The sequence below is a fragment of the Chiloscyllium punctatum genome, chromosome 40 (genome assembly GCF_047496795.1).
Source record: "Chiloscyllium punctatum isolate Juve2018m chromosome 40, sChiPun1.3, whole genome shotgun sequence".
NCBI lineage: Eukaryota > Metazoa > Chordata > Chondrichthyes > Orectolobiformes > Hemiscylliidae > Chiloscyllium > Chiloscyllium punctatum.
In genome coordinates, this window is record NC_092778.1 from 197,077 (window position 1) to 220,374 (window position 23,298).

Here is a 23,298-nt window from a genome sequence, read left to right on the forward strand (position 1 = left end):
GTAACAGCCCATTTTAATTCCCCCTCCCACTCCCTTTCTGACATGACCATCCTCGGGCCCTCACTATTGCCACAATGAATCAGACCGTAAATTGGAGAAACACCACCTCATCTTCTGCCTGGGCAGCCTGCAACCTGGATACTGAGTTCAACATTGAGTTCTCCAATTTCAAATAACCTTCCCACCCATCCCTGACTCCCTTTTCAGCTCCTCCTCTTCCTTTCCATTCCACCTACCAACCCTTCCTTCCAAAAGGTCGTACCATCTACCTGTGCTCACCTATTACTACCTCACTACTCAGCCCCTAACCCCCCAAAATGTCCCCCCACTCACCCCCACCCCCACCAGTAGTACCATTCCTTTACCTGCAGCTCCCCTTACACCCACCCCCAGTCCTGAAGAGGGGTTACACCCGAGACACTGACTTCTCCACTTCCTGATGCGGCCTGGCTTGCTGTGTTCTTCTAGCCTGCTTGTCTATTATAAACTATACAGATTGGTACAGAGGAACTTTGCCTATCTGAATACCAATTATCCGAAATTCGGATTATCCGAAGGAGATCTCACGGTCCTAATAGAAACATTATAGCAAAGACATGTTTCCAACAGTGAATGTGTCTTTTGTTTACAGTAATTAAATAGGCACTGTCTCCAAAGACTGACCTCTCTCTCTCTCTCTCTCTCTCTCTCTCACACTTTCCCTGGACTTCTACAGAGGGATGTACCCTAACCCCCCCACCCCACCTTCCCCAGATAATCTCTCCAACATTGTCCTGTACAGGGCAAAAGTTGCAGTAAAAGTTTATGTGTGTGACTGTATGTGTGCTACTTGGAGACTTACCCCACAAAGGCAGCAGCAGCAATTTTGTTGTACAGTCTGGCTGCCCAAAGAGGGGGCGGGGTGGGGGGGAGCAATGTTTGGGGGTGGGAGTGGTGTTGGAGGGGGTTGGGGGGGTGGAGTGTGGGCCGGTATTGGGCGGGGATAGGAGGGGAGCAGTGGTGGACGGGGTTAGGGGGGGCAGGGGGTGGAGTTGGATGGCGTTGGGGGACCAGGGGGGCAGAGTTGGGGGCGGGGGCTCGCACGCTGTGTGTTGCTGCAGTCTCCTGAATGGGGAGCAGACTTTAAAAACTCCGATCCCCAGAGGAAAGGTATTAAATCAATTAACCAAATAGTCGATTATCCAAATGAAATAATGCCTGCCCATCTCATTCGGATAATCGAGGTTCCCCCGTACATTACAGTATAGATTCTACTGTTCCTGTCCAATCCCCTCTATTTTATATACTTACCGAGATCAAAATTAGTCAAATATATTTCATGCCTCAGCTTTTTTTCCACAGGACTTCAAACAAAACTCATGAGGATTAATAGTCATTTTACAATGAGTCTAAGCATAAAGACTGCCAAAACCTCCCCTGTCACTATTATGCATAAAGCCCCAGTCCCCTGTTTACAATCTCCCCACTATTGTTGAAAATGTGTTGCTCTGATCTCCAGCATCTGCAGTCCTCACTTTCCCCACTATTGTTACATTGGCAGGAAAAACAGTCAGTGATCCAAAATATGGGTCTTACCAGTGGAATGGCACTGATCTGAATGAGCAAGTTTGACCCCTCCAGGTCACCGTACTGCAGTTGATAAGGCAGGTATGGACTGTGGATTGCTGCAACCAGTTCTGTAACTTTCACCAAATTGGTCTCGCCTGTGAATCAATGAAAATTAACAATTGTATAAAAACTTGCTGCAATTTTCCAAATTCCCAGACTTGGAATGTACAGATTCAGATAAATTTGAGGGATTAAGCACTTAAAATCTTTGTCTAGAGTTTTGGGCAAGGTAGTTCAAAAAATTAAAACTAATAAAGAAGTAAATAGATGAGATAGTCAAATGGGTGGTGTGCCTAGACTGCAGTACATGGAAGTCCGTGGACTGGGAAACTGTCTAGAGTGAACACGAGCAGTTGTTTCCATCTTGAATCTCCAGTTCACCAAACTGGAGAAGGAGTTTGAGCCATTCCAAGATTAAAGGGAGGAGATCTTTCAATAGTTTGTTCCAGAGTTTAGTCAAACCTCAGAAGGCTGCAGGTTTAGAATGGAGTTGGCACGACTGTTAGTGTGCAGAAGAAGAGGAATTAGCTCGAGAGAGAGAGAGAGACAGGAGGATCTGTAGAAACAGATCCTATTAGCAGGCACAATATATATGTTACCTGTGAAGATAGGCCTAAAGTCTGTTGAAAGCAAAACGTGGACTACAGTATCTTAAAGTGGGAGGCCATGAAAGGTGAGGAGGAGGAGGAGAAGCAGCATTCTGTGATTTGTCAGGTAATCGATAATTAGGAAGATAGACAGAATCCTATGTAAACAAGATCAAGAGATGAACGTTATATTACTTTCTTGGTTTCGTAGTAAGGAACATCTCATAATATCTTGAAAGGATATTGGAAGGGCAAGGGAGGATTGAGTCATTGTAGTTCATGTTGGGACCAAAAACAATGGGAAGAGTAAACAAGATATACTGTTTACAGAGAACCAGCAACTAGGTATGAAATTAAAGTTCAGGATTTCAAAGGTTAAAATTTTTGGAATATCATGTTAGTCTTAAGTAAATTGGCTCAATATAAGTACTTTGAATGGCAAGCTGTAACGTCAGGGGCACATTTACTGGCTTGATAGACAATGTGCAATTGATTAATCATGCCCGCAGGACAACATAGAATTTGATAGGCTAAACATTGACACTGCTTCCCTCCAAGAAACCAGGCTTTCCAAGAATGGATCACTAGAGGAAAAATACTACACGTTCATCTAATAGGAGAAAAGCTCAGAGGAAACATGTGAGCAAGGTGTAGGCTTCTCTGTAGTGAGTTCATGACTCTTGACGGTGCAAGTGTACTTCAGAGTAGGTTCTCCCCAATTCTCTCAACTCAAATAGTGCCTCACATATAAGTTCCACTTTAGAGGCAAAAGACCAGTTCTATGAGCAGAATTCTCATTTCAAGACACCTTTTACCAATTGGGGATTTCAATGCTTGGAATCATGCCTGGAATGTCATGGTCCAAGAAAGATAAACGAGAACCAAAACTATTTGAACTTTTCTGTTACCATATTGCTAGGAAAGCACATAATAAGTAGTAAACAGGCTTTGGAGATGCTGGAATTAATAAACAGAAAGTAATTTAAGACCTTTAAGATTAAAAATGTCTCAAGTAAAGGTTGGGGAGTATCTATCAGTATAATATACATGAATTCCAGAAGGCATTTAGAAGAATTCCTCAGAAACAACGGTTAGCTAATGTTGAAATTCACAGAATTGAAGGCAAGTTACTGAATTGCTAAGAAAACTAACTGAAACACAGAAAACAGAGAGAAGGGATAATGAGCAGGTTCCTGAATTAGCAAAATGTGCTATAATAGAATATGGCAGTGCATATAAGGAAACTGTCAACTGTGAGACAGTGGATCATAGCCATGACCACTGGAAGCTGATTGTTTGGAATGGCATTGGAAGAGCCAAGTACAATGATGTGTTACAACCTTAACTATTAACCACATTAATTAATAACATATGGATGAAGAGATAGAAAACCATATCTCCACATTTACTGATGTCACAACGACAACCAATTTTGTAAAGCAGTGCAGAAGAAGTCATAACATCTCAGAGGTAGTGATGGATTTTATAAAATGACAAACAGTGGCAAACAGATTTCAATGTAAACCAATACACTGTTATCCACTTTGAAACTATAAAGGAAAAAATAGGGGACCTTTTTAAATGGTGTAAAGTTAGAAACAGTGGACATACAAAGTGATTTGGTATCCAAGGTACCCGAATCATTTAGACATCCAAAACAGATGCAATTAAGAAAATAATTAATAGGCTAATGGAATGCTGGCTTAAGTATCAAAGAGAACCAGATGAAAACAGGGGATAGAAGTTATGCTTCAGGTAGAAAGAAATCCCTGATTGGATCACAGGTGGAATACCATAAATAGTTCAAAGCACCATGTCTTAGAAGAATATCATGGTCGCGGAGGTTGTGTCATGTAGATTTAGAACAATAATAGTCAGACTCCAAACATTACTTTTCAGGGAGAGATTAAACAAATTAGGGTTGCCTTTCCTGGAATGAGAAAGATAAGGGATGATTTGATCAAAGATTTTAAGGTATGAAGGAGACAGAGAAAATCTTTCTGCTGTTTAGTTCATCTTGGACCATATTTTTGTGATTGGGACCAAATCCAGGATAACAATGTCTCACCATTATGAACATATTCTAATTTGTCTTTCTCAGATCCTAAACAAATTACAATATCATTTCCCACAATAAATTCTTTCTCCCCTAGTGCTGTCCATTCATTTGTCTGTCTGCATGCCTTTGTAACTTGTTTAACCAATCCACTAATTTTCTGTGCCATTTTTCTACTAATTTCCTTGTTGTTGGCATCACTGGCAAAGTCAACATTTATTACCCATTCCTAACTAATGTTGAGATAACAGAGAAATAACTTCTTGAGTATAAATGAGTGCTTACTGGAGCTTAAGAGTCAGTCATATTGGTGTGGGTCTGGAGTCACAGATAGCTCAGACTGGCCAAGAGCATCAAATTTCCATTCCAAAAGGGCATCAATAAACCATTCAGGGCTTTTCTCTTAATTTGAAAGTTTTTTGGTCCTGATTACTGCTATCAAGTTTTAATGAATTAATTGAATTAATCCTTCTTTTGCCAAGGTGGAAAGTGAACTTGTTTCTGTATCATTAGTCTATTCCTCTGGATCACTAATCCCGTAATATAGCCAATATGCTAGCATACGCCAAAATTTAATATTGTTTACAAAGTTGGATATGCAAACCTTGTTGATCAAAGTGAGTAGAAAAGTTGAAGCCCCAATACAAACTCTTGGGGAACACGAGTCATTATATCCAGTGCACTTGAAAGTTGAAACTGCACCTCAACAATCTGAATTGGTCCAACGGTTCTGCAGAAAATCTGAAGATACTCTGCACAGACATCTTATACAAGCTGTTTGGAACAAGATCCCATTGAAGCAAGCACTCGAAGCAGTTTGCCATGTGACCAGCTTTGGGATTAAAAAATAGGAGGATGAATCCACCAGGCGAAAGTGATTAGATTAGATTAGATTAGATTAGCACTGCAAATGCTAGAGATTAGAGTCAAGATTAGAATTGTGCTGGAAAAGCACAGCAGGTGAAGCAGCATCTGAAGAGAAAGAAAATTGATGTTTCAGGCAAAAGCACTTCATCAGGAATCAGGATAAATCCACCAGTCCAGGGAGCTACTAAGGGAGCTGCGATCAAAGTGACAGCAAGTTAGAAACATGGCCATAACAACCTATAGCTTATCTTCCAAGAGCTTTGTCTTACTCTGGGAGCAGGACACTGAGGTGAATTTACTCCAAGATATCAAAGTGAGGTCAATGTACCATGAAGAAATGGCTTTTACTGTTTCTCCTGTTCCTAAGAGATTTATTCAATGCATTATTTCATGTGAATATCTTTCCTTACCGCTGCAATTCCTGTGGGATGCCAAGTTCAGAATGCCAACATACCTAGGTGTGGGAGCATAGCTGCCTCCAGGCCCTTAGCAAAGTGAATAGTACTGTCATGGAGATCCAGCAGCATGCTAAGCTTGTCCTCCTGGCTCACTCTCTCCATTGCTGTGCTGAGGCAAACAGGGATTGACGGAACAATAGCTCCCAGGGTCTGTATCTGCAGCACAGTAACAATCTCACAGGGGTTCCTGAAGACCTGTCCAACAAAAGCATTCTTTTACACATAGATTTTTAGGTCTCAAAGTAAAGTACAAGAAAAAAGGTTAGAGCACATTTCATAAAGAACCATAACATTACAAAGGTAAGGAAAGATTTAATTAACTTTTGTCTTTCCCTATTGTGAAAATGGTGAAAATATGGACCATAAATCCTCATCCTTCATCCAGTAAATTCCATACAAAAGCAAAAGCTGCACTATTTAATGTATGGGAACAATTACTGAGTATTTGTAGGGCAGAAACTGGCCATTTTGTCCAAAAATATCTATGATGGTATTTCTGCTTCACTCAAGAAACTTCCTATCCCTCTTCATTTCACCCATCAGCATAGCTTGTGCTCCTTTCAATTTTGTGCATTTTTGGATCTTTTCCTTAAACTTATCAATACTATGAACCTCAAATACTCAATGCAGTCAGGAGTGTATCCAGGGAACCAAGCTTGCTCTATTTATATGTAAAACTATAGAAGGCAGCAATAGCTCCGTGGATTGTTATGCAAGTCACTAAGTAGTGGGCTCAGGGAGCACCTACAAGACTGGTAGACTACTGTACTGTTGACAACGCCTTCCTTTTGGATGAGATGTTAAAATAAGACCCCAACTACCTTACTGAAAAACAACAAGGAGGTAACTCTGATATTCTGATCAATATCCGACTAACATCACATTATAAAAGTGGCTTTTCGAAATTTGTACAGCAATTTGAGACATTGAGGTGATAAAAATGATATAAAGTGGATACATTTTTTAAAGGGTCAGTATCTAAATCAGTGTTCCTCAAATTTCTTTTCAAGTACTGTTGTACAACAAATTTCCACTTATTGAAGAGTTAAAAACTTCAGCTTTTATTTTCTCCTTTTAATCACGTTCTAGGAACTGAAAATTTTCAATTTTGCCTCTGGGAACATTGTTTCAGCAGCTTTTGGTTGTTCATTTGTTTCGGAAAGCTTTTTAAAAAAATGCACCAACATCATTTAAAAATAAAGTTTCTTAATTGCAAAGAGCTATGTTTTTCTTCATGTTTATAATATGTTCCTGTATTTTTCCATGTGCGTGATACAGCTCCATTGACATGCACACTCCAACCCACATATAAGGATGTTGAAATTACTGCTGACATTTTGAATGGATTAATTTGATAATTTGATGAAGGAATGTCAAAAATACAATTGATGAAGCCATTTAATATTTCATGTCACTAGTTTAATCAGACAGAGTGAGATTTTATTGGCCATTGATGGCAAAACCAGTTTGAATTGAGTGGGAAGCAATAAAATTCCTCCTTATCAGAGTCCCTTCTCCAGAATATTTATCAGTCGTGGAAATGGCAGTGGCTTGACTTGTCTCTGACCAGAGGCAAATGGCAAATATAACCAAGTCAAGGCCCAATTAAGGCCTATCTACTGAACAGCTAGAATTTTGCCAGCAGTGAAGTGGGTCTCACCATGGTCAGTGGCCACTAGCTCTCAAGAGGTAGCCCTGCAGAAGTTTTCTGGGATGGGAAGTAATATTGCATGAGGCTCTATGGTCCAATGAGAGGCTCCCAGCAAGAGAAGTCACTCCACAGCCCCAATGGTACTACCAGAGAGGCTCAACATCTGATCATCAGAACATGCCTTCCCAGACCTGCCAAATGTTCCACCTTATTGTTTTCCTTCAGCCTCAGCAGTGAACGTAAGAACAAGGAGCAGGAGTAGACTATCCAGCCCTTTGAGCCTGCTCTGCCATTCAATAAGATCATGGCTAAACTTTTTGCAGACTCAAAACCACTTAACTGCGCTCTCACTGTAGCCCTTAATTCCTTTATTTTTCAAAACAAAACCTACCTTACCTTTAAAAATGTTTACTGAAGTTGCATCAACTATTTCCCTGAGCAAGGAATTCCATAGATTAACAACCCTCTGGGTGAAGACGTTCCTTCTCAATTCAGTGGCCACCTCTTGCTCTCTGTAGCTTATCAAGAATATAGAACTAACTGCTGGTTCTCTGATTAGGCAGGCAATGTGGCGAGCTCATTCTTCTGAACTGAATGGTGAGCCTGGCCAAGTAAGAGGCTCACACTGGAAAGATTACCACTATGTAGGCTCAAGAATACATACAGTCCTGATTTTGGGACTTAGTCCTTTCTGAGAAAATCTCAGTCATAATTGCTCAATTGTGAGACTGCGCACATAATACTCTGCTTTCGTGCACTAAAAAAAATCAACATGATTGGAAACGCAATGGTCTCCGACTCAATGATTCTCCACTGCAAAGAATTCCAGGTTTTAATATAACATTTCTCCTAAACTCTTCCTTCACTCTAGATAATAATATTAAACTGAAGACTTATGATTGATTAATGGAAGTAGGTCGCCCAACTGACTCTACCAACACTCTGCAGAACTTCAACACCTCATTAAATTTCCATTAGCCTCCTTCTGCTCAAATGAAAGTTATTTTTTCAAGTTGTACCTCATAAGTTAGGTTCCTGCTATCATTTTAGAATGAAAGATTACTACAATACAGAAAGAGGCCTGTTTAATGTTTTATGTCTCCTAATTTTAAAGCCCCCAAATGCTATTGATCTAATAGCTTTATCTACCCATATTTATGTTATCATCTAGTAAGATCTGGCAGAGATGCTCAAGACCAAATGCAACTACGAAACAATGAAGGGAGAATTGGATGAGAACTTGACTGGTTGTATATGGGGAACAAGTTATCACTGTGACTGAGGTATTATGATGTGCAAATTGAAATAAAACTCTTGACTAAAAAGTACATGCTTGGACACTGTCATAAAATCTTTAACCTCCAGTGTTTAACATTCTGCATTGGAATCCCTACGTCTTTCCAGTTATATTCAGCCTTCAGTGCCTTTCCATTGAACGGATGTTTTCATTTTTGATACTACTTACTTCACATTAAATTGTACCTGTTTCCTTAGTCTGCTAACTAATGTCTTCTTTTAGCCTTTCGCAACACTCTTCACTTCTGCCAACTAGCCTCTTATGAAAGGTTTTATCAAAAGCCTTCTTACACATCAATACACAGCATATCAAGGACATTCTCTTTATCTATTTAATCAATTAATTTTATAAACAAAAATTCTATTCAATTTGTCAAAAGCTTTGAGGATTGACAAAGCCTTACTATAAATCCAAAGTCCTTTTTATTTCTGTATGCGGCATGCTGATTCATCCTACCCACTTTATGGTTGTGCCTTTGTTCCTCTCCACTAACTTCTTGCAACTTCCACCTTTATTAAAATTCCTTTTCGGAACATTAGCAGCATTGACAAAGGATGACAATTATTGCCCATCTCTAGTAACCCTGGGAAGAGAGAGTGAGCCTATTTGAATTGATGGTAGTGATTTCATAGAAATTCCAGATCATTCCAGAGAGTGATTTAGTGTGGGACATGGAGTCAGCCATTGGCCATGACCATCTATCAATGGCACTTTCACTCCCTGAAAGAACTTTTGTGATCCAGATGGATCTTTCTGAAGTAATAACCAACACTGTTACTGAGCCCAGGTTTTTATTTACAGCTCTTCTAAAGTCTGAATGTATAACATAATTAATATCTGGATTCTTAGTCTAACTTCAGATTCAATACACCAACTTACACCTAATCAGGGTTCAAATCCTCATCTGCCCATTCACACTGGGGTATGTGACAATGGAAAGGTGCTTTAGATTGTACTTTTGGCTTTTTTTGTTTGATTCCAAATTTCTTTTTACTTGTAGTTTACAACATAAATCATCCCACGAGCTTTTCTCATGCTCACACATCTCTATAGACTTCTGTGTTAATAAACATTTTGAAACCTCAGGATGTTCCAAAGCTCTCTGCTGCCAACAACGCATTTCCAAAGTCTAGTCACTTTTGTAATGCAGAACACATAACAGCCAATTGAAAACAGTTAGGCCCACAAGAAGCAATATGACAATAACCAAATAATGCAGCCTTGTATAGGTGTTGGGTGAGGAATATTATACAAGACATTGAGGGAAAACTCTGCTCTGTTCAAAATTACCATTTATATCCATTTGAAGGGCCAAGGTTCAGAATTGCAACCAGAAGACTGGAATTATGTGCTCATCATTGGAGTGGGATTTGAACCTTCTGACTAGTTCTCTCTGATTTCTTATCCCAAGTCTACATTCAGGTAAAATTCTGGTGAAACACTTGAATTTCTGTTAATATGAGCCTTCATTATGGTTGAACGCCCTAGATACGTTGCCTGCAGTAATGGAACATAACATGCGAGATCCGGAGAGATTTTACATGACATTTCATATTTATTGCTTTTCAGAAGTAATGTCTTAACATTTAATCTATTTACGTAAAGCTATTCTTGGAAACTGATCATAGATAAGGCAGAAAATTTAATTCTAGTGTAACAAGTTGTACTGGACTGGAGACTGTACCCTCAGGGAAACAATTAAAAGGAAAGCCAAGAATTTTAAAACACTTGGTGGGGCAAGGGGAAATATTTCCATTAAAGAGCATGAAATAAAACACCAAGGAGTGCAAGTCGACGCTAAATTCAGAAATAAAATCTCAATTACAGGAAGCGTCATCCCCTTAGGCCCGCTCTCCAAACTGCTGAACCCAGCTGTCCAACAGACCGGTTTGTCCAGCTCTTCACTACTATGACTTCCCCTTACATATATTTTATACATACCTAACTTAAAATGTAGTCACTGTGGTATATATAAACCTCTAGAAAGAGTTACAGGTTGAAGCCTGTCCATTTTTTTTTAAAAAGGATAAATGATTGAAAGAAAGATGGATAAAGAAATATAAGGATAGTACAAGCACATGGGATTGAACTATTCCTCATATACTGGATGAAGATCACTGATGCTCATGCCTGGAACGATTGGCATTGATGGGGTGGCAACCTTATGGATTGATGGGGGTGATGACTATGCATATTTCTTATTTTGTTCAATTATTATTGCGAGAGAGCACAAGACCAAATAGAGTAGAGTGGCATTCAGGCGATGCAAACAGAGCTCACACTTGCTAACAGTGGTCACTCTACAGATAGAATGGGAACTGTGGTAAATTTTTTCTTCACCCTCCAGCCAAGTTTGAAGCAGTTTTTCAGGATACTAACCCTAACCTCGGTTGGTCAGCCAATTCAACATTGCTCCAGGATTGAAACAAAGGTCCTCTAGATTTTTTTGTGGTTCACATTATTCCAAGGCTGGGGGACTAACATAGTTGGGCGGGTACAGTTTAGCCTAGAGCTAGGATAATCGGAACACAGGGGTAGTCAGGATGGGTGCAGCCGTAGAGCTGGGCATACATGCCTACTCACCTCTGGCTGATTATCAATTCAGGGACATTTAGAGTATAGGAAGGAGAATAAAGACAAGCAGTGAAATACTAAACAGATTCAGATTAAACAAATTCCACATACACATTCCAGTGATTAATGGAACTGTTATCTGCATCTGTTCAGAAACTAAATTGACAAGGTACTGTTCTTTTTACTGTTATGGGAACATAAAAACTGGCACATTGCGATACCTGCAGCCAACTGAGAAGCAATCTGTGCTTGTACAACTTCATTAAGCCTTCCGGAATTACGATGCCCTCATCATAAGAGGCCCTGTCCTTCACAGTCACAGTCACAGAATCCTGTCTAGCTAGCACAACAGCACATGAAAACAATACTTATTCTACAGGAGCCACTGCTGACCTGGGGTTCACTTCAGATGCATAGTGAATTCCTCACCAGGTGCATTCCAACTTGAACACAGCCGAGTTTGGGAATTCTGCAGTGAAGAACCCACCTCTTAACTCCCCAAAACCTATCCAACATTTATAAGCCACAAGATAGTTTGGGAATGCAACATCCTTAGGCAAATATATAAATGATCAAAGTTAGAAGAGAGTGGATCTGTACAATTTACAAGTTGAAAAGGATTTACCACGTGACTTCTTTGAACTGGAAATCAAAAGTTAATGCAACAGTTCGCCTATTGTTCCAAAGAGTCACATGACTTTGTGGATGGCAGACAATCAAAGCTTTTAAAAGAGGTAACAGATTAAATTTTATTACTTTAATTGTTAGATAAACTAGTTTGGGAGAATGCTGAAAGTTGCCTATATACCTGTAGGGTGTGTCAGTTAAAGACTGTCAAAGGATATTCCAGCCTTACCTTATCTGGGCCAAAGGTAAAGCCAGTTGCAGACTATCTGATTTTTAAGGCCTATGAGCCTATTTTCCTAATCAACCAGTTCAGATATGTTAGTACATACCTCTGGAACAGGTGGGACTTGAACATGAGCTTCCCAGTCCATGGGTTTGGGCACCAACACTACACTGCAAGAGGGCCCCTTAAGAGCCAATGAATGGGCAACTGCCTTGATCACATCACCTGTATTCTAGAAATACTTGAAAATAACATATTCACTCCAGTGACTAAAGCTAATTGGCTCAGTTAAATAGAGGCCCCAGGCTTCCACTCATCTAAAAGATTTCCTGGCACTAATTTGAAAAAGATTAGCTATGATGTGGAGGTGCCAGTTTTGGACTGGAGTGGATGAAGTAGGAAATCACATCACACCAGGTTGTAGTCCAACAGATTTATTTAAAATCACAAGCTCTTGGAGTGCTGCTCCTTCATCACCTGACAAAAGAGGAGTGCTCTGAAAGCTTGTGATTTCAAATAAACCTGCTGGACTATAACCTGGTGTCATGTGACTTCCAACTTTGAAAATGATTTGACAGAACTCTGCTTTGCAAAACTGTTGCAGAGCAACAATGTATCCACAAATATACTCCATTATTCTAACAAAGCAGATCCAAGAAATTATTGTACAAGTAACCAATGACACCATGATTTCTTGGGAGATTTGTATTGCTTTGCTGTTGCCCTAGTCAAAACAGTAAGAACTCTTAGATATTACTGATGGATTTGATGTTTACCGCTCAATCAACAAACAGCAAAACAGTTTATCTGGGTCATTTATCACATGCCATTTGTAGGGGCTTGCCTTCATGTGTGTTCTTTTCATGTGCTCATGTGCTAGCTGGAGGGGATTAGTTGGCTGTGAATTACAATTATTTTGTGGCTCTTATTGACGAGGGCATCACAGTTCCAAAAGGCTAAGTGAAACTGTATGTAAACTGTCTGTCACATTGCCTAAAGAATTAACTCCAATTTTCTCTGTAATGCTGTGTTGTTACACATGGCTAGTTTGTTTCAATGTGCAGCAAGAGATTATCCAGAAATCCAAAATTTAACACAAACCTATGGGTACCTTGTAGGCTACACACAGAAACATTTGCGTAGCTTAGTGGTAACATTGGTTACCATATTTTAAATATTCTTCACTGGCAAAAACTTGTAGAATAACCTCTACAAGGGTTGAAGAAGGTATCATATAAATACGAGCTATTTGATGAGCAGAGAGATCTCGGTGTCCAGGTATATAGATCCTTGAAAATTGCCACCCAGGTTGATAAGGTTGTCAAGAAGACATACGGTGTGTTAGCTTATATTGGTAGAGGAATTGAATTGTGGAACCGTGAGATCGTGCTGCAGCTGTACAAAACTCTGGTGTGGCCACATTTGGAGTACTGCATACCGCATATATTAGTCACTACATAATAGGAAGGATGTGGAAGCTTTGGAAAAGGTTCAAAGGAGATTTACTAGGATGTTGCCTGGTATGGAGGGAAGGTCTTACAAGGAAAGGCTGAGGGATATGAGGCTGTTTTCATGAGAGAGAAGTTTGATAGGTGACTTAATTGAGATCTATAAGATAATCAGAGGGTTAGATAGGTTGGATAGTGAGAGCCTTTTTCCTTGGATAGCGATTGCTGGCACAAGGGGACATAGCTTTAAATTGAGGGGTAATAGATATAGGACAGAGGTCAGAGGTATTTTCTTTACTCAGAAAGCAGTAGAGACATGGAACGCACTGCCTGCAACATAGTAGACTCGCCAACTTTAAGGGCATTTAAATAGTCATTGGATAGGCATGTGGACGAGAATGAAATACTGTAAGTTAGATGGCGCTTCAGATTGGTTTCACAAGTCGGCACAACATCGAGAGCCGAAGGGCCTGCACTGCGCTGTAATGTTCTATGTTGTTTCGTTCTTTATACGATTACAGGTCTTTATTTATTTGTAGGATTGGATGTTACCTGACTAGTCCACTGTAGCTGTGAGTGCCATGTTGCCAGAAGAGTATCGTAGAATTCTGTTAGTTGGTGATTCAAACTGAGGTCACTCTGACACAGCTCCTGCCACACAGAGACCAACTGACTCTGCAAAACACAAAGCACAAATTCAACTAAGTCAATAATATAAGGTCCAATAAGAAACAGCACAAACCCAACTCAAATCCATTCTAGGCACAATTACAGCTTTTTCCCACACTTTTACTAACTTTACCTTCCTGTGTCCTACTCCAGCATATAGCTAGCATACAATCAATTCTATAACTTATGGAATGCCTTAATATAAAAGACTCTGAATAGACTGGCATAGACAGCAAGAATAATCAATACTATCTCCCACTAGGCCTTAGCTCACCTCTCCTTCAGGTATTGTTACACAGGGCTTCCCCAGGACACGGGGTCACACATCGAGACAGGGAGCACAAACTACAAGCTTGCTGGCACATAGGGCTCACTCATTGTGAGATGCTGGCACATGGGGCTCACACTGGGACAGGAGGCACACACTGTAAAATGGGCTAGTGCACAGGGCCTCACACTGGGGGACAGGCTGGCTCATGGGGTCTGTGGTTGGGCCATGGGCCTGACTCATGAGTCTAAACATTGTCCAACAGAAGGGGCTATGAGTGAAAGAGTGGAATCACATTCCAGAATATATTTGGATGGAAGGTGACCAAAGAAGGAAAGCACTTTTAACAATCATTTGTCATGTCTGAAACAAAACAGGCATGCAAAAATTTTTTAAAAACAACAGGGAACTTCCTCACCCCAAAAGACATCATGCTGCCCACTGCTCATGGCCCAGTCCTATTGATGATAAATTCCACTGTTTCACACGAAACCTGAAGATATTTCTAGATCTTGAATTTCAAACGGTTAACCCTTCTCTACACTTATTTCCTGCACTTCCCCAACCCTGTCATGATCTCTGGTTAGCCCTTCCTTTGAGTAATGGGAAGACAGTGCTTTGTCCAACCTTGTGACACTTGTAGTAGTATGTTAGGAGCTGGGGCATTCGGTCCACTGCCACAAATACTTTCACAAAAAGCCGGGCCTGATCTGAAATGGAAACAAATACAAACAGGTAAATACCAGAATTACCCTCTCCCAGGTTTGTTTTTAAATCCTTTCCTACCCACACTATCTTATTAGTTTATCTTTTCAGGTGACTGCAAAAATCCCACAGGATAGCAACAGAGTTCAACCCAATGTCCTAGTCAATATGTAACCTTCAACCAACATCAAAAAAAAAACAGATGATTCAGTCATTATTGCTGTTTGTGGAATTTGCTGTGCAAAATTTCCTCTGAGCTCCTTACATCAGAGTGACTTCACATTAATATTTTACATCTTGCAAAATATTACTCTGGGTTATCCTCAAATCATGGAAAACATTATGGAACTGCAAGTTATTTATTTTCTTTGAGTTACTACTAGGGATTCCTCTGTGCAAGCAGCTGACCTTTCCACAGGCATCTCCAGGGCCACTCATAAGGCTAAAGGAAAGGTTAAAGAGTTGGAGTAACCTAATACCCACCCAGGTTGGCACACCTTTGGTTGTCAATTTAGACATATTCCAGAAAGACCATGTGGTGCAGATTAAAGCCAATGCCTTCTCTGCTGATTCTGGAAAACAGGTCACAATATGAAATTAGAGTCAAGAGTGTGGTGCTGGAAAAGCACAACAGGTCAGGCAGCATCCGAGGAGCAGCAGAGTCAACGTTTTGGGCATAAACCTTTCATTGGGAATCCTGATGAAGGGTTTATGCCTGAAACATCGATTCTCCTGCCTGACCTGCTGTGCTTTTCCAGCACCACACTCTCGACTCTGATCTCCAGCATCTGCAGCCCTCACTTTCTCCACAATATGAAATCATTCTGCTATGTATTAAAGAATATTGTAAAGTGTTATCTACAGGCTTATCCACGATAGCTATCCAAATTTAGTAACCACATTTTGAAATCATGAAGAAAGCCTGCTGGCTTATCACTCCTGCCAGCACTTTTTTAACGGCCATGCCATTGTCATTTCTCTTTTTCCAAGTCTAAACCTAATTCTTTTTGAAAGTTACTATTTGACATGGTTCCGGAACTGTTTCAGGCAAGGAATTCTAACTTATCCTAACTTGCTGCATTAAACATTTCACTTCAACTTGCCTCCTGTTCTTTTTCCAATTGCCTTAAACCTCTGGTTGTTGATTTTCCTACCAATGGAAATGGCCGCTCCACATTTACTTTATCAAAACCACTCATGATTTTGAATGTTTCAATTATATCTCCCTGTAAGGAAAAAAATCCCAATGTCTCTCCAACATATTTATTTAAAAACATACTTTCGGAAGATGCAGGAAAATCATGTTCTATATGATTTAAGCAGATCAAGGCAGCTCCTGGTTTAATACTGAAGTCAGTTGACTTTATCTGTAAAAGTGCAGATTGTTGGCTATCTTACGTTTCTATTTCTGAGCTGTTCTGGGGTTTGCGAGGATGAAGAGATAAATCAATTCTTAATATGATCAATTAATCACGGAGTCATGGTGTTTATTGGATGAAGGCTCAACTCAACTTGATCATGATACCTCCTAGTCAGAATGGCTCACCATTTTGGTTTCTCAGGATGACATGTAAAGAATGGTCACTTGGGCAGTGCATAAGGCAGCTACTTAGCAGACATTGTGCAGAAGAGGAATGTAGCAGCTATTGGAAAGGGACCAAGGGTGAAAGCAATATGATCACCTTAGACAAGTTTTATCAAATATGCCTTTGTTCTCAATGTTGAAAAAAAACACAACACCAGGTTATAGTCCAATAGGTTTATTTGGAAGTACAAGCTTTTGGAGCGCTGCTCCTTTGTCAGGTAGCTATTGGAGCAGGATCATAGGACACAGAATTGGTGTCCTATGATCGTGCCCCATGAGCTGCCTGATGAAGGAGCAGTGGTCAAAACCTTGTACTTCCAAATAAACCCGTTGGACTATAACCTAGTGTTGTGTGATTTTTAACTTTGCCCACCCCAGTCCAAAACTCGCACCTCCACATCAATTGTTCCCAATGCTCCCAATAGTTTCAAAAGATCATGGAAATGAGTTAGCCTATTATCTTTTGGTAAAATCTTTGAAATCTTGCTCCTTCTATAATTAAACTCTCCATATCAAAAAAAAGATCGTGGCACCTTCAAAGTTCTTATCCTGATGTCATTAGCACTCCCTGCATTCTGTTCTCATTGTATTTAATCAAATTTTGCTCACTGCTAGCCCCTGCTGTTTGGTCCCTGGTTTTGCACCTAATTTTTTATGGAAGGTTAAGAACAGCAGATCAGTTGCCAGTGTTTTTTTTCTGTCTCTAAGCAAGTTGGTGTCCCAGTTCTGTTCATCCATGCTCTCTAACACACACTACCTCCTTGTCCAGTAACATCTCAATTCTAGAATTTTCATTTTTACTTCCAATTCCATCTCACTCCACCCTATCTTTGTATGTTCTTCCAAACCTAAAACTCTCCAAGATCCTGTCTTCTTTTAAGTCCAGACTCTTGCACATCCATAATTAGTAGCCATGCCTTCAGGTATCAAGGCCCTTAATTCTGGAGTTCATTATCTGAACTCCTCCGCCTTTATAATTCCGTCCCTTCCTTTAAGATTCTCCTTCAAACCTATTTCGTTCATCAAATCTTTTCTTGCTTATTCAACAAGTCTTTATGTCACTCTGTGTCAATGTCATTCTCTTATGAGTACTTTGGACATTTTATTGTGTTAAAAACACTATACAAGTGCAAGTTATTGTTCATTTTGAAGCAATGGTGGACATAACAGTGCTAAATCTTACTGTGTACAAAGTGAATACTCCACACAGCTCTCATAGGAACAAGATCACTCACCAATAGACTGAGAATTGAATGCAGCCACAATCTGTGTGCTTGCCATGGCTTCCAATCGATTCTTTAGCGCCTCGAGGTGAACGCATTTCTCTGAATAATCTGGTGTATCGACCAGCATAGCCAAACTGTTCTGCATACTTGTGAGTTTGGCTGAGATAGTCTCAATGTCCTGTGGGGAGTAAATCATTTCCATCACTCTATGCCACTATGTTAACAGTATTCACCCCACCATGGATCAAAAAAGGCAGTGGTATATAGCAAACCTGAGGTCTCGATTAAGCCACTGCAAGAGTGGCACACATTTTAACAATAGAAACCATCCTGCTTTTCTAGAGTGAAGTGGGAGGTAGTGTTGTTATTCAACAACCTCTGCCATTACATCCTACCAACAGTTCTTCATTGGTTGGCCCTTTCAGAAATGCAGGTGAGTGGAGGTCTTGACAATGATGGTCATCACAACACAACTCAAGTCTATCATCTTGGATGCATGTTTACACCCTCATAAACATACAGATATGCACATTAAAAAAAAACTTCCTGACACAGCCCCCACAACAGATAAAGCACAAGGTGATATCATTTGCTTGCCTGCACCAAGAGCATTGTGGTACTCTTGACATTTCCTGCTTGATTGAAATCCACAGCAAAGTTCAAAATACAAAGTCCCTTCCTAGTCTTTACAACACAGCACAGCATTTTTTGGCATTTGAACTCAGATTTATTTGAACTTGGGACTTGATAATGCACCATTTCCTCAGCACTGCACTGTCTGTGGTCTCCTGGATCATTTCCTGAAATCTCCAGTTTAGGTTTTGAACTCAGGTTTTTCTGAGGTCAGAGTGCTATCCATTCTACAGCATATAATCACACAGTTTTGTTTAGGTTGTTGTATTTCATCAGTGCCCATGACAGAGACCAGAAATTCACGCCTTAGCCCACCTGAACTAATATCAAAATGCAGGATAGGACAGCAAACTGCCAGTCCCACACCCTCATCCAACAGCATTTTAATATATTGCAGTCTGTCTGAACTTTCTGATAGTACAGGACTGAAACAGTTTCGCTTCTACCTGTGATTTCAGTGTTTCTTCAATGTCAGCACTGAGTGTACTCCACTTGTCAGCCTCCTGCAAAGCGTCAGACGCCACTTGCATTCTGGACTTCACTTCATCAAGCTCGACCAATACCTGCAGCACACATCAATATACAAGCAAACACAAGGTGAACGTTGGAAAAAGGAGGAGCCCAGCTGAAAATTCAGCCAGTATCTTTTACTGATAAGCTCCTACCAAGTGGTGTGTACTCACGTAATAGAGGCACTGGAAAAGGAGAAAATATGTTTCACAATGATGACACCAAAACTGACAGGCATAGTTATTAAGAACAGCAAAACAGTTTTGAGTTATTTCTCTATAAAAGACTAAGGGATGAGCTGAGAAAGGTTTACAAATATGATGGAGTTTACTAGGGTAGATGTACAGAAGTTGTCTTCACTTCCGGAGGAGATGACAACTAAGTGCCATAAATAATGCAATAGTCACCAATGAATCCATTACGGAATTCAAGAGAAACTTCTGTACCCAGAATGTGCGACCACTTGGAATATTTGATTCTATAGCTTAAATGCATCTAAGAGGAAGTTCAATTAGTATATGAAGGGGAAAGGAACCAAAAGATGTACTGACGGAGTTAGATAGAAATGGGATGGGACTTATGTGCAGCATAAATACCACAGTGAGGCCAAATGGTTCGGCTCTGCCCTGTACATTTGATACGCCTTCTGTGATTATGAATATATCACAGGAAACAAAACAACTACAACTGAGCCAAACTGACAGAGGGGAGCATTCTGTTCACACCTTTTTCCTTTTTTTCCCCTTCTCTTCCTCTCCCTCTTGTCCTGAGATTTTAAAGTGTTTTTTTGGATAAGGAAACTTACCTTGGAACAGCTGAGAGCCAGAGTGAAGTAGGCTGGAGGCATGGAACAGTGTGAAGTGGCTGAGAACTGGAGCAAAGCAGGCTGGAGGCCTGAAGCAGAGTGGCTGCGAGTTGGAGTGAAGCAGGCTGGAGATATGGAGTGGAGCATGACTGTTGTTGGATTGGGGTCTGCCATGGGCAGTCAGCGGCTTGTGAGGCTGGTCAGACCACATGTGGAAACCTCTGCATTGATCTACCACAATGTAATGCTTATCTGCAAGCTGTTTACCTGACTGTAATGTTTAGAATCACTGTAAGGTAATGCAGCTTTTTCTCTTCTTTATTCCTCTTTTGTATCTAAGATTTGTACCTAAGACAGCGCCATGAGATGTGACATTGTAGACTTTTTACTGTACTCCAGTACTTGAGTACATGTGAAAATAAAGGAGATTCTAACTCTAATTCTGTGGGAGGAGAACTCTTGTAGATGTAAAGAAGTGAAAAACAGGCAGTTTGCATTTCAAGCATGCTAAACATGCAGTAGTGAGTTGGCATGAAAACAATGCAAGCCTCAAAATGTTTAACATCCTCACCTGCATGGACTGTGCTGTGTCCCGTTCAAATTTCCGAATATCTTCTTTGACAAGGATCATTTGCTCCTTCAGAAAGGAAGCTTCCTGTTTCAGAGCTTCCACATCCCGGAGAGCCCTGGGCATATTCTGTAGTGCCTGGTGACTAGTTTCTGACCAAGAGAGATTATAAAGAAATAGGCTAATGCACATGTTACACAACTAGATATGTTGAATCTTGCATGACTTGAAGACTGACATATCAGATGGAGAAATCACAAGAAGAAGGAACAGGTGCACCAGAACAGACGTGTTGCTATTCCACAAATATTACCTAAATCCTGACACACTCTCAGGGAACCCCTGTAAACACTGACACACACCCAGCGAGTCCAAGAAAATACTGCTACTTCCCAGGAAATTCCTACAAATGCTGACACACTCCAGGAGACCCCTGCAAATACTGACACTCCACAGGATCCTCTGTAAAGATTCGTAATAAATAATGAGATGTTCACCAAGGCTCCTTAGAAAGAATCTTCTACAGTCACTACCATCAAGTATAAGGACAGCATATATATGAAACACCATCCCCTGCAAGGTCCCCTCCCAGCCACTCACCATCCTATTTGCAAATATATCGACAATCGTTCAGTGTTTTTGAGTCAAAATCCTGGAACTTACCTCCAACCCCCTAACAACATGGTGCGTCTACCTAAACCAAATGGACTGCAGAGATTCAAGACGACATGATCTATATGGACTTCAGTAAGGCATTCGACAAAGTTCCTCATGGTAGACTGGTTAGCAAGATTAGGTCTCATGGAATACAGGAAGAACTAGCCATTTGGATACAGAACTGGCATGAAGGTAGAAAACAGAGGGTGGTAGTGGAGGGTAGCTTTTCAGACTGGAGGCCTGTGACCAGTGGTGTGCCACAAGGATCGGTGATGGGTCCACTGCATTTCGTCTTTGAAATAAATGCTTCAGATGTGAACATAGGAGGTATTGTTATTATGTTTGCACATGACACCAAAATTAGAGGTGTAGTGGACAGCGACGAAGGTTACCTCAGAGTACAACAGGATCTTGATCAGATGGGCCAATGGGCCGAGGAGTGGCAGATGGAGGTTTAATTTAGAGAAATACGAGGTGCTGCATTTTGGAAAGGCAAATCAGAGCAGGGCTTGTGTGCTTAATGGTAAGGTCTTGGGGAGTGTTGCTAAACAAAGAGACCTTGGAGTGCAGGTTCATAGCTCCTTGAAAGTGGAGGCACAGGTAGATAGGATATTGAAGAAGGCGATCAGTATGCTTTCCTTTATTGGACGGAGCATAGGAGTTGGGAAGTCATGTTGCGGCTGTACAGGATGTTGGTTTCGCCACTTTTGGAACAGTGTGTGAAATTCTGGTCTCCCTCTTATGGGAAGGATATTGTGAAACTTGAAAGGGTTCAGAAAAGATTTACAAGGATATTGCCACGTTTGGAGAGTTTGAGCTCAAGGGAGGAGCTGGATCGGCTGGGGCTATTTTCCCTGGGGCATTGGAGGCTGAGAGATGACCTTATAGAGGTGTATAAAATCATGAGGGGCATGGATAGGATAAATAGACAAGGTCTTTTCCCTGGGTTGGGAGAGTCCAGAATTAGTTTGGGGTTTGAAGGGAAAGATTTAAAGGGGACCTAAGGGGCAACCTCTTCACGCAGAGGGTTGTGTGTGTAAGGAATGAGCCGCCAGATGAAGTGGTGGAGGCTGGTACAATTACAGCATTTAAAAGACATTAAATCTGGATGGGTAAATGAATAGGAAAATTTTCAAAGGATATGGGGCAAGTGTTAGCAAATGGGACTAGATTAGGTTGGGATCTCTGGTCTGCATGGATGAGTTGGACTGAAGGATCAGTTTTCGTGGTGTACATCTCTATGACTCTAAGTCAGCTCACCACACCACCTTCTCAAGGGAATCTTGGTATGGGCAATAAATGCTGGCCTAGCCAGCAATACCCACATTCCATGAACAAATAAAAAAGATTCTTAGGGACTCCCGGTGAACAGTTATATATTTTGAGGGACACTGTAAATGTCAACATATTCTGAGATGAACTCTAAATGCATGTAAAGTGTGACACACACCTTCAATGGCATTGTTCACCTCCTGAATAAACAACTGCAGCTTCATCACCAGCGTAGCAGCATGACTGTCAACCTTTCCGGGTTCTTCCTCCTGAACAGTCTTGAAAGCCCCATTCACCCAGTCCTTCACATCAAAATTGTCATCCAGAAATTTCGAGAAATCCATTCCTCATGCATTGAAAAAGATGCCGTGGAAACAAACTGTATGTCAACAATATCCCAACTGTTCAATGATCTGCCATATGTAAGAGGAAACAAATATGTCAGTGTGATGAAAGAGACTGGTATTTGAATTGATAGAGAAAACTGGAAACAGTCAGTGAAAAAACAGTAATCAACAATGCTAAGTGTTCAAGAAAGACCGGTTTGAAACACAGGCTTCAGTTCTGCTCAGAGTTCCTTCATGCTCCATTTCTAGCACCATTTTCTCAGAACCAGGAGGAAGCCTTTTTGCCCCTGCATTGTGTTTTACTGGCATACAATGAAATCACTGCAGATCTGATATTGGCCTTAACTCCCCTTTTCCAGAGTCTGATCCCCCTAAATCTTGACTTTCTCAGAGTTCAAGAATCTGACAGTCTTAGCCTTGAATATATTCAATGACTCAGTGGAATAGAGATTCCAATATTCACAACGCTCAAGAGAAATTCCTCTCATTTTCCTCCTACATAGAAGGTCCCTAGTTCTCAATTCCTCAATGAAATAAAACATCCTCTGAACATCTATCCTGTCAAGTCCTCAGTATATTTCATTTCATTAAGAAACATCTTTTTCATCCAAACTCTAATAATTACAGATGATTATATCCAACCTTTCTTAACACAAC

The 23,298-nt window shown here is 40.6% G+C and overlaps 1 protein-coding gene across 5 annotated transcripts in view; it reads right to left on the reverse strand.

Moving 5' to 3' along the window:
• Positions 1-23,298, reverse strand: part of cog7 (component of oligomeric golgi complex 7) — a 47,533-nt gene that overhangs the window by 20,259 nt on the left and 3,976 nt on the right. For all 5 annotated transcript variants that reach the window (XR_011954895.1, XM_072559097.1, XM_072559094.1 and 2 more), the window contains exons 2-9: positions 22,473-22,707; positions 20,369-20,517; positions 18,929-19,045; positions 17,859-18,027; positions 14,961-15,043; positions 13,949-14,071; positions 5,573-5,771; positions 1,576-1,703 (exon numbers count right to left, since the gene is read on the reverse strand). Coding sequence is in view for 4 of the 5 variants with exons in the window: in XM_072559097.1 (XP_072415198.1) it covers positions 1,576-1,703; positions 5,573-5,771; positions 13,949-14,071; positions 14,961-15,043; positions 17,859-18,027; positions 18,929-19,045; positions 20,369-20,517; positions 22,473-22,638 (1,134 nt within the window). In the remaining variant the exon portion in view is untranslated. The remainder of the gene's footprint in view (positions 1-1,575; positions 1,704-5,572; positions 5,772-13,948; positions 14,072-14,960; positions 15,044-17,858; positions 18,028-18,928; positions 19,046-20,368; positions 20,518-22,472; positions 22,708-23,298) is intronic.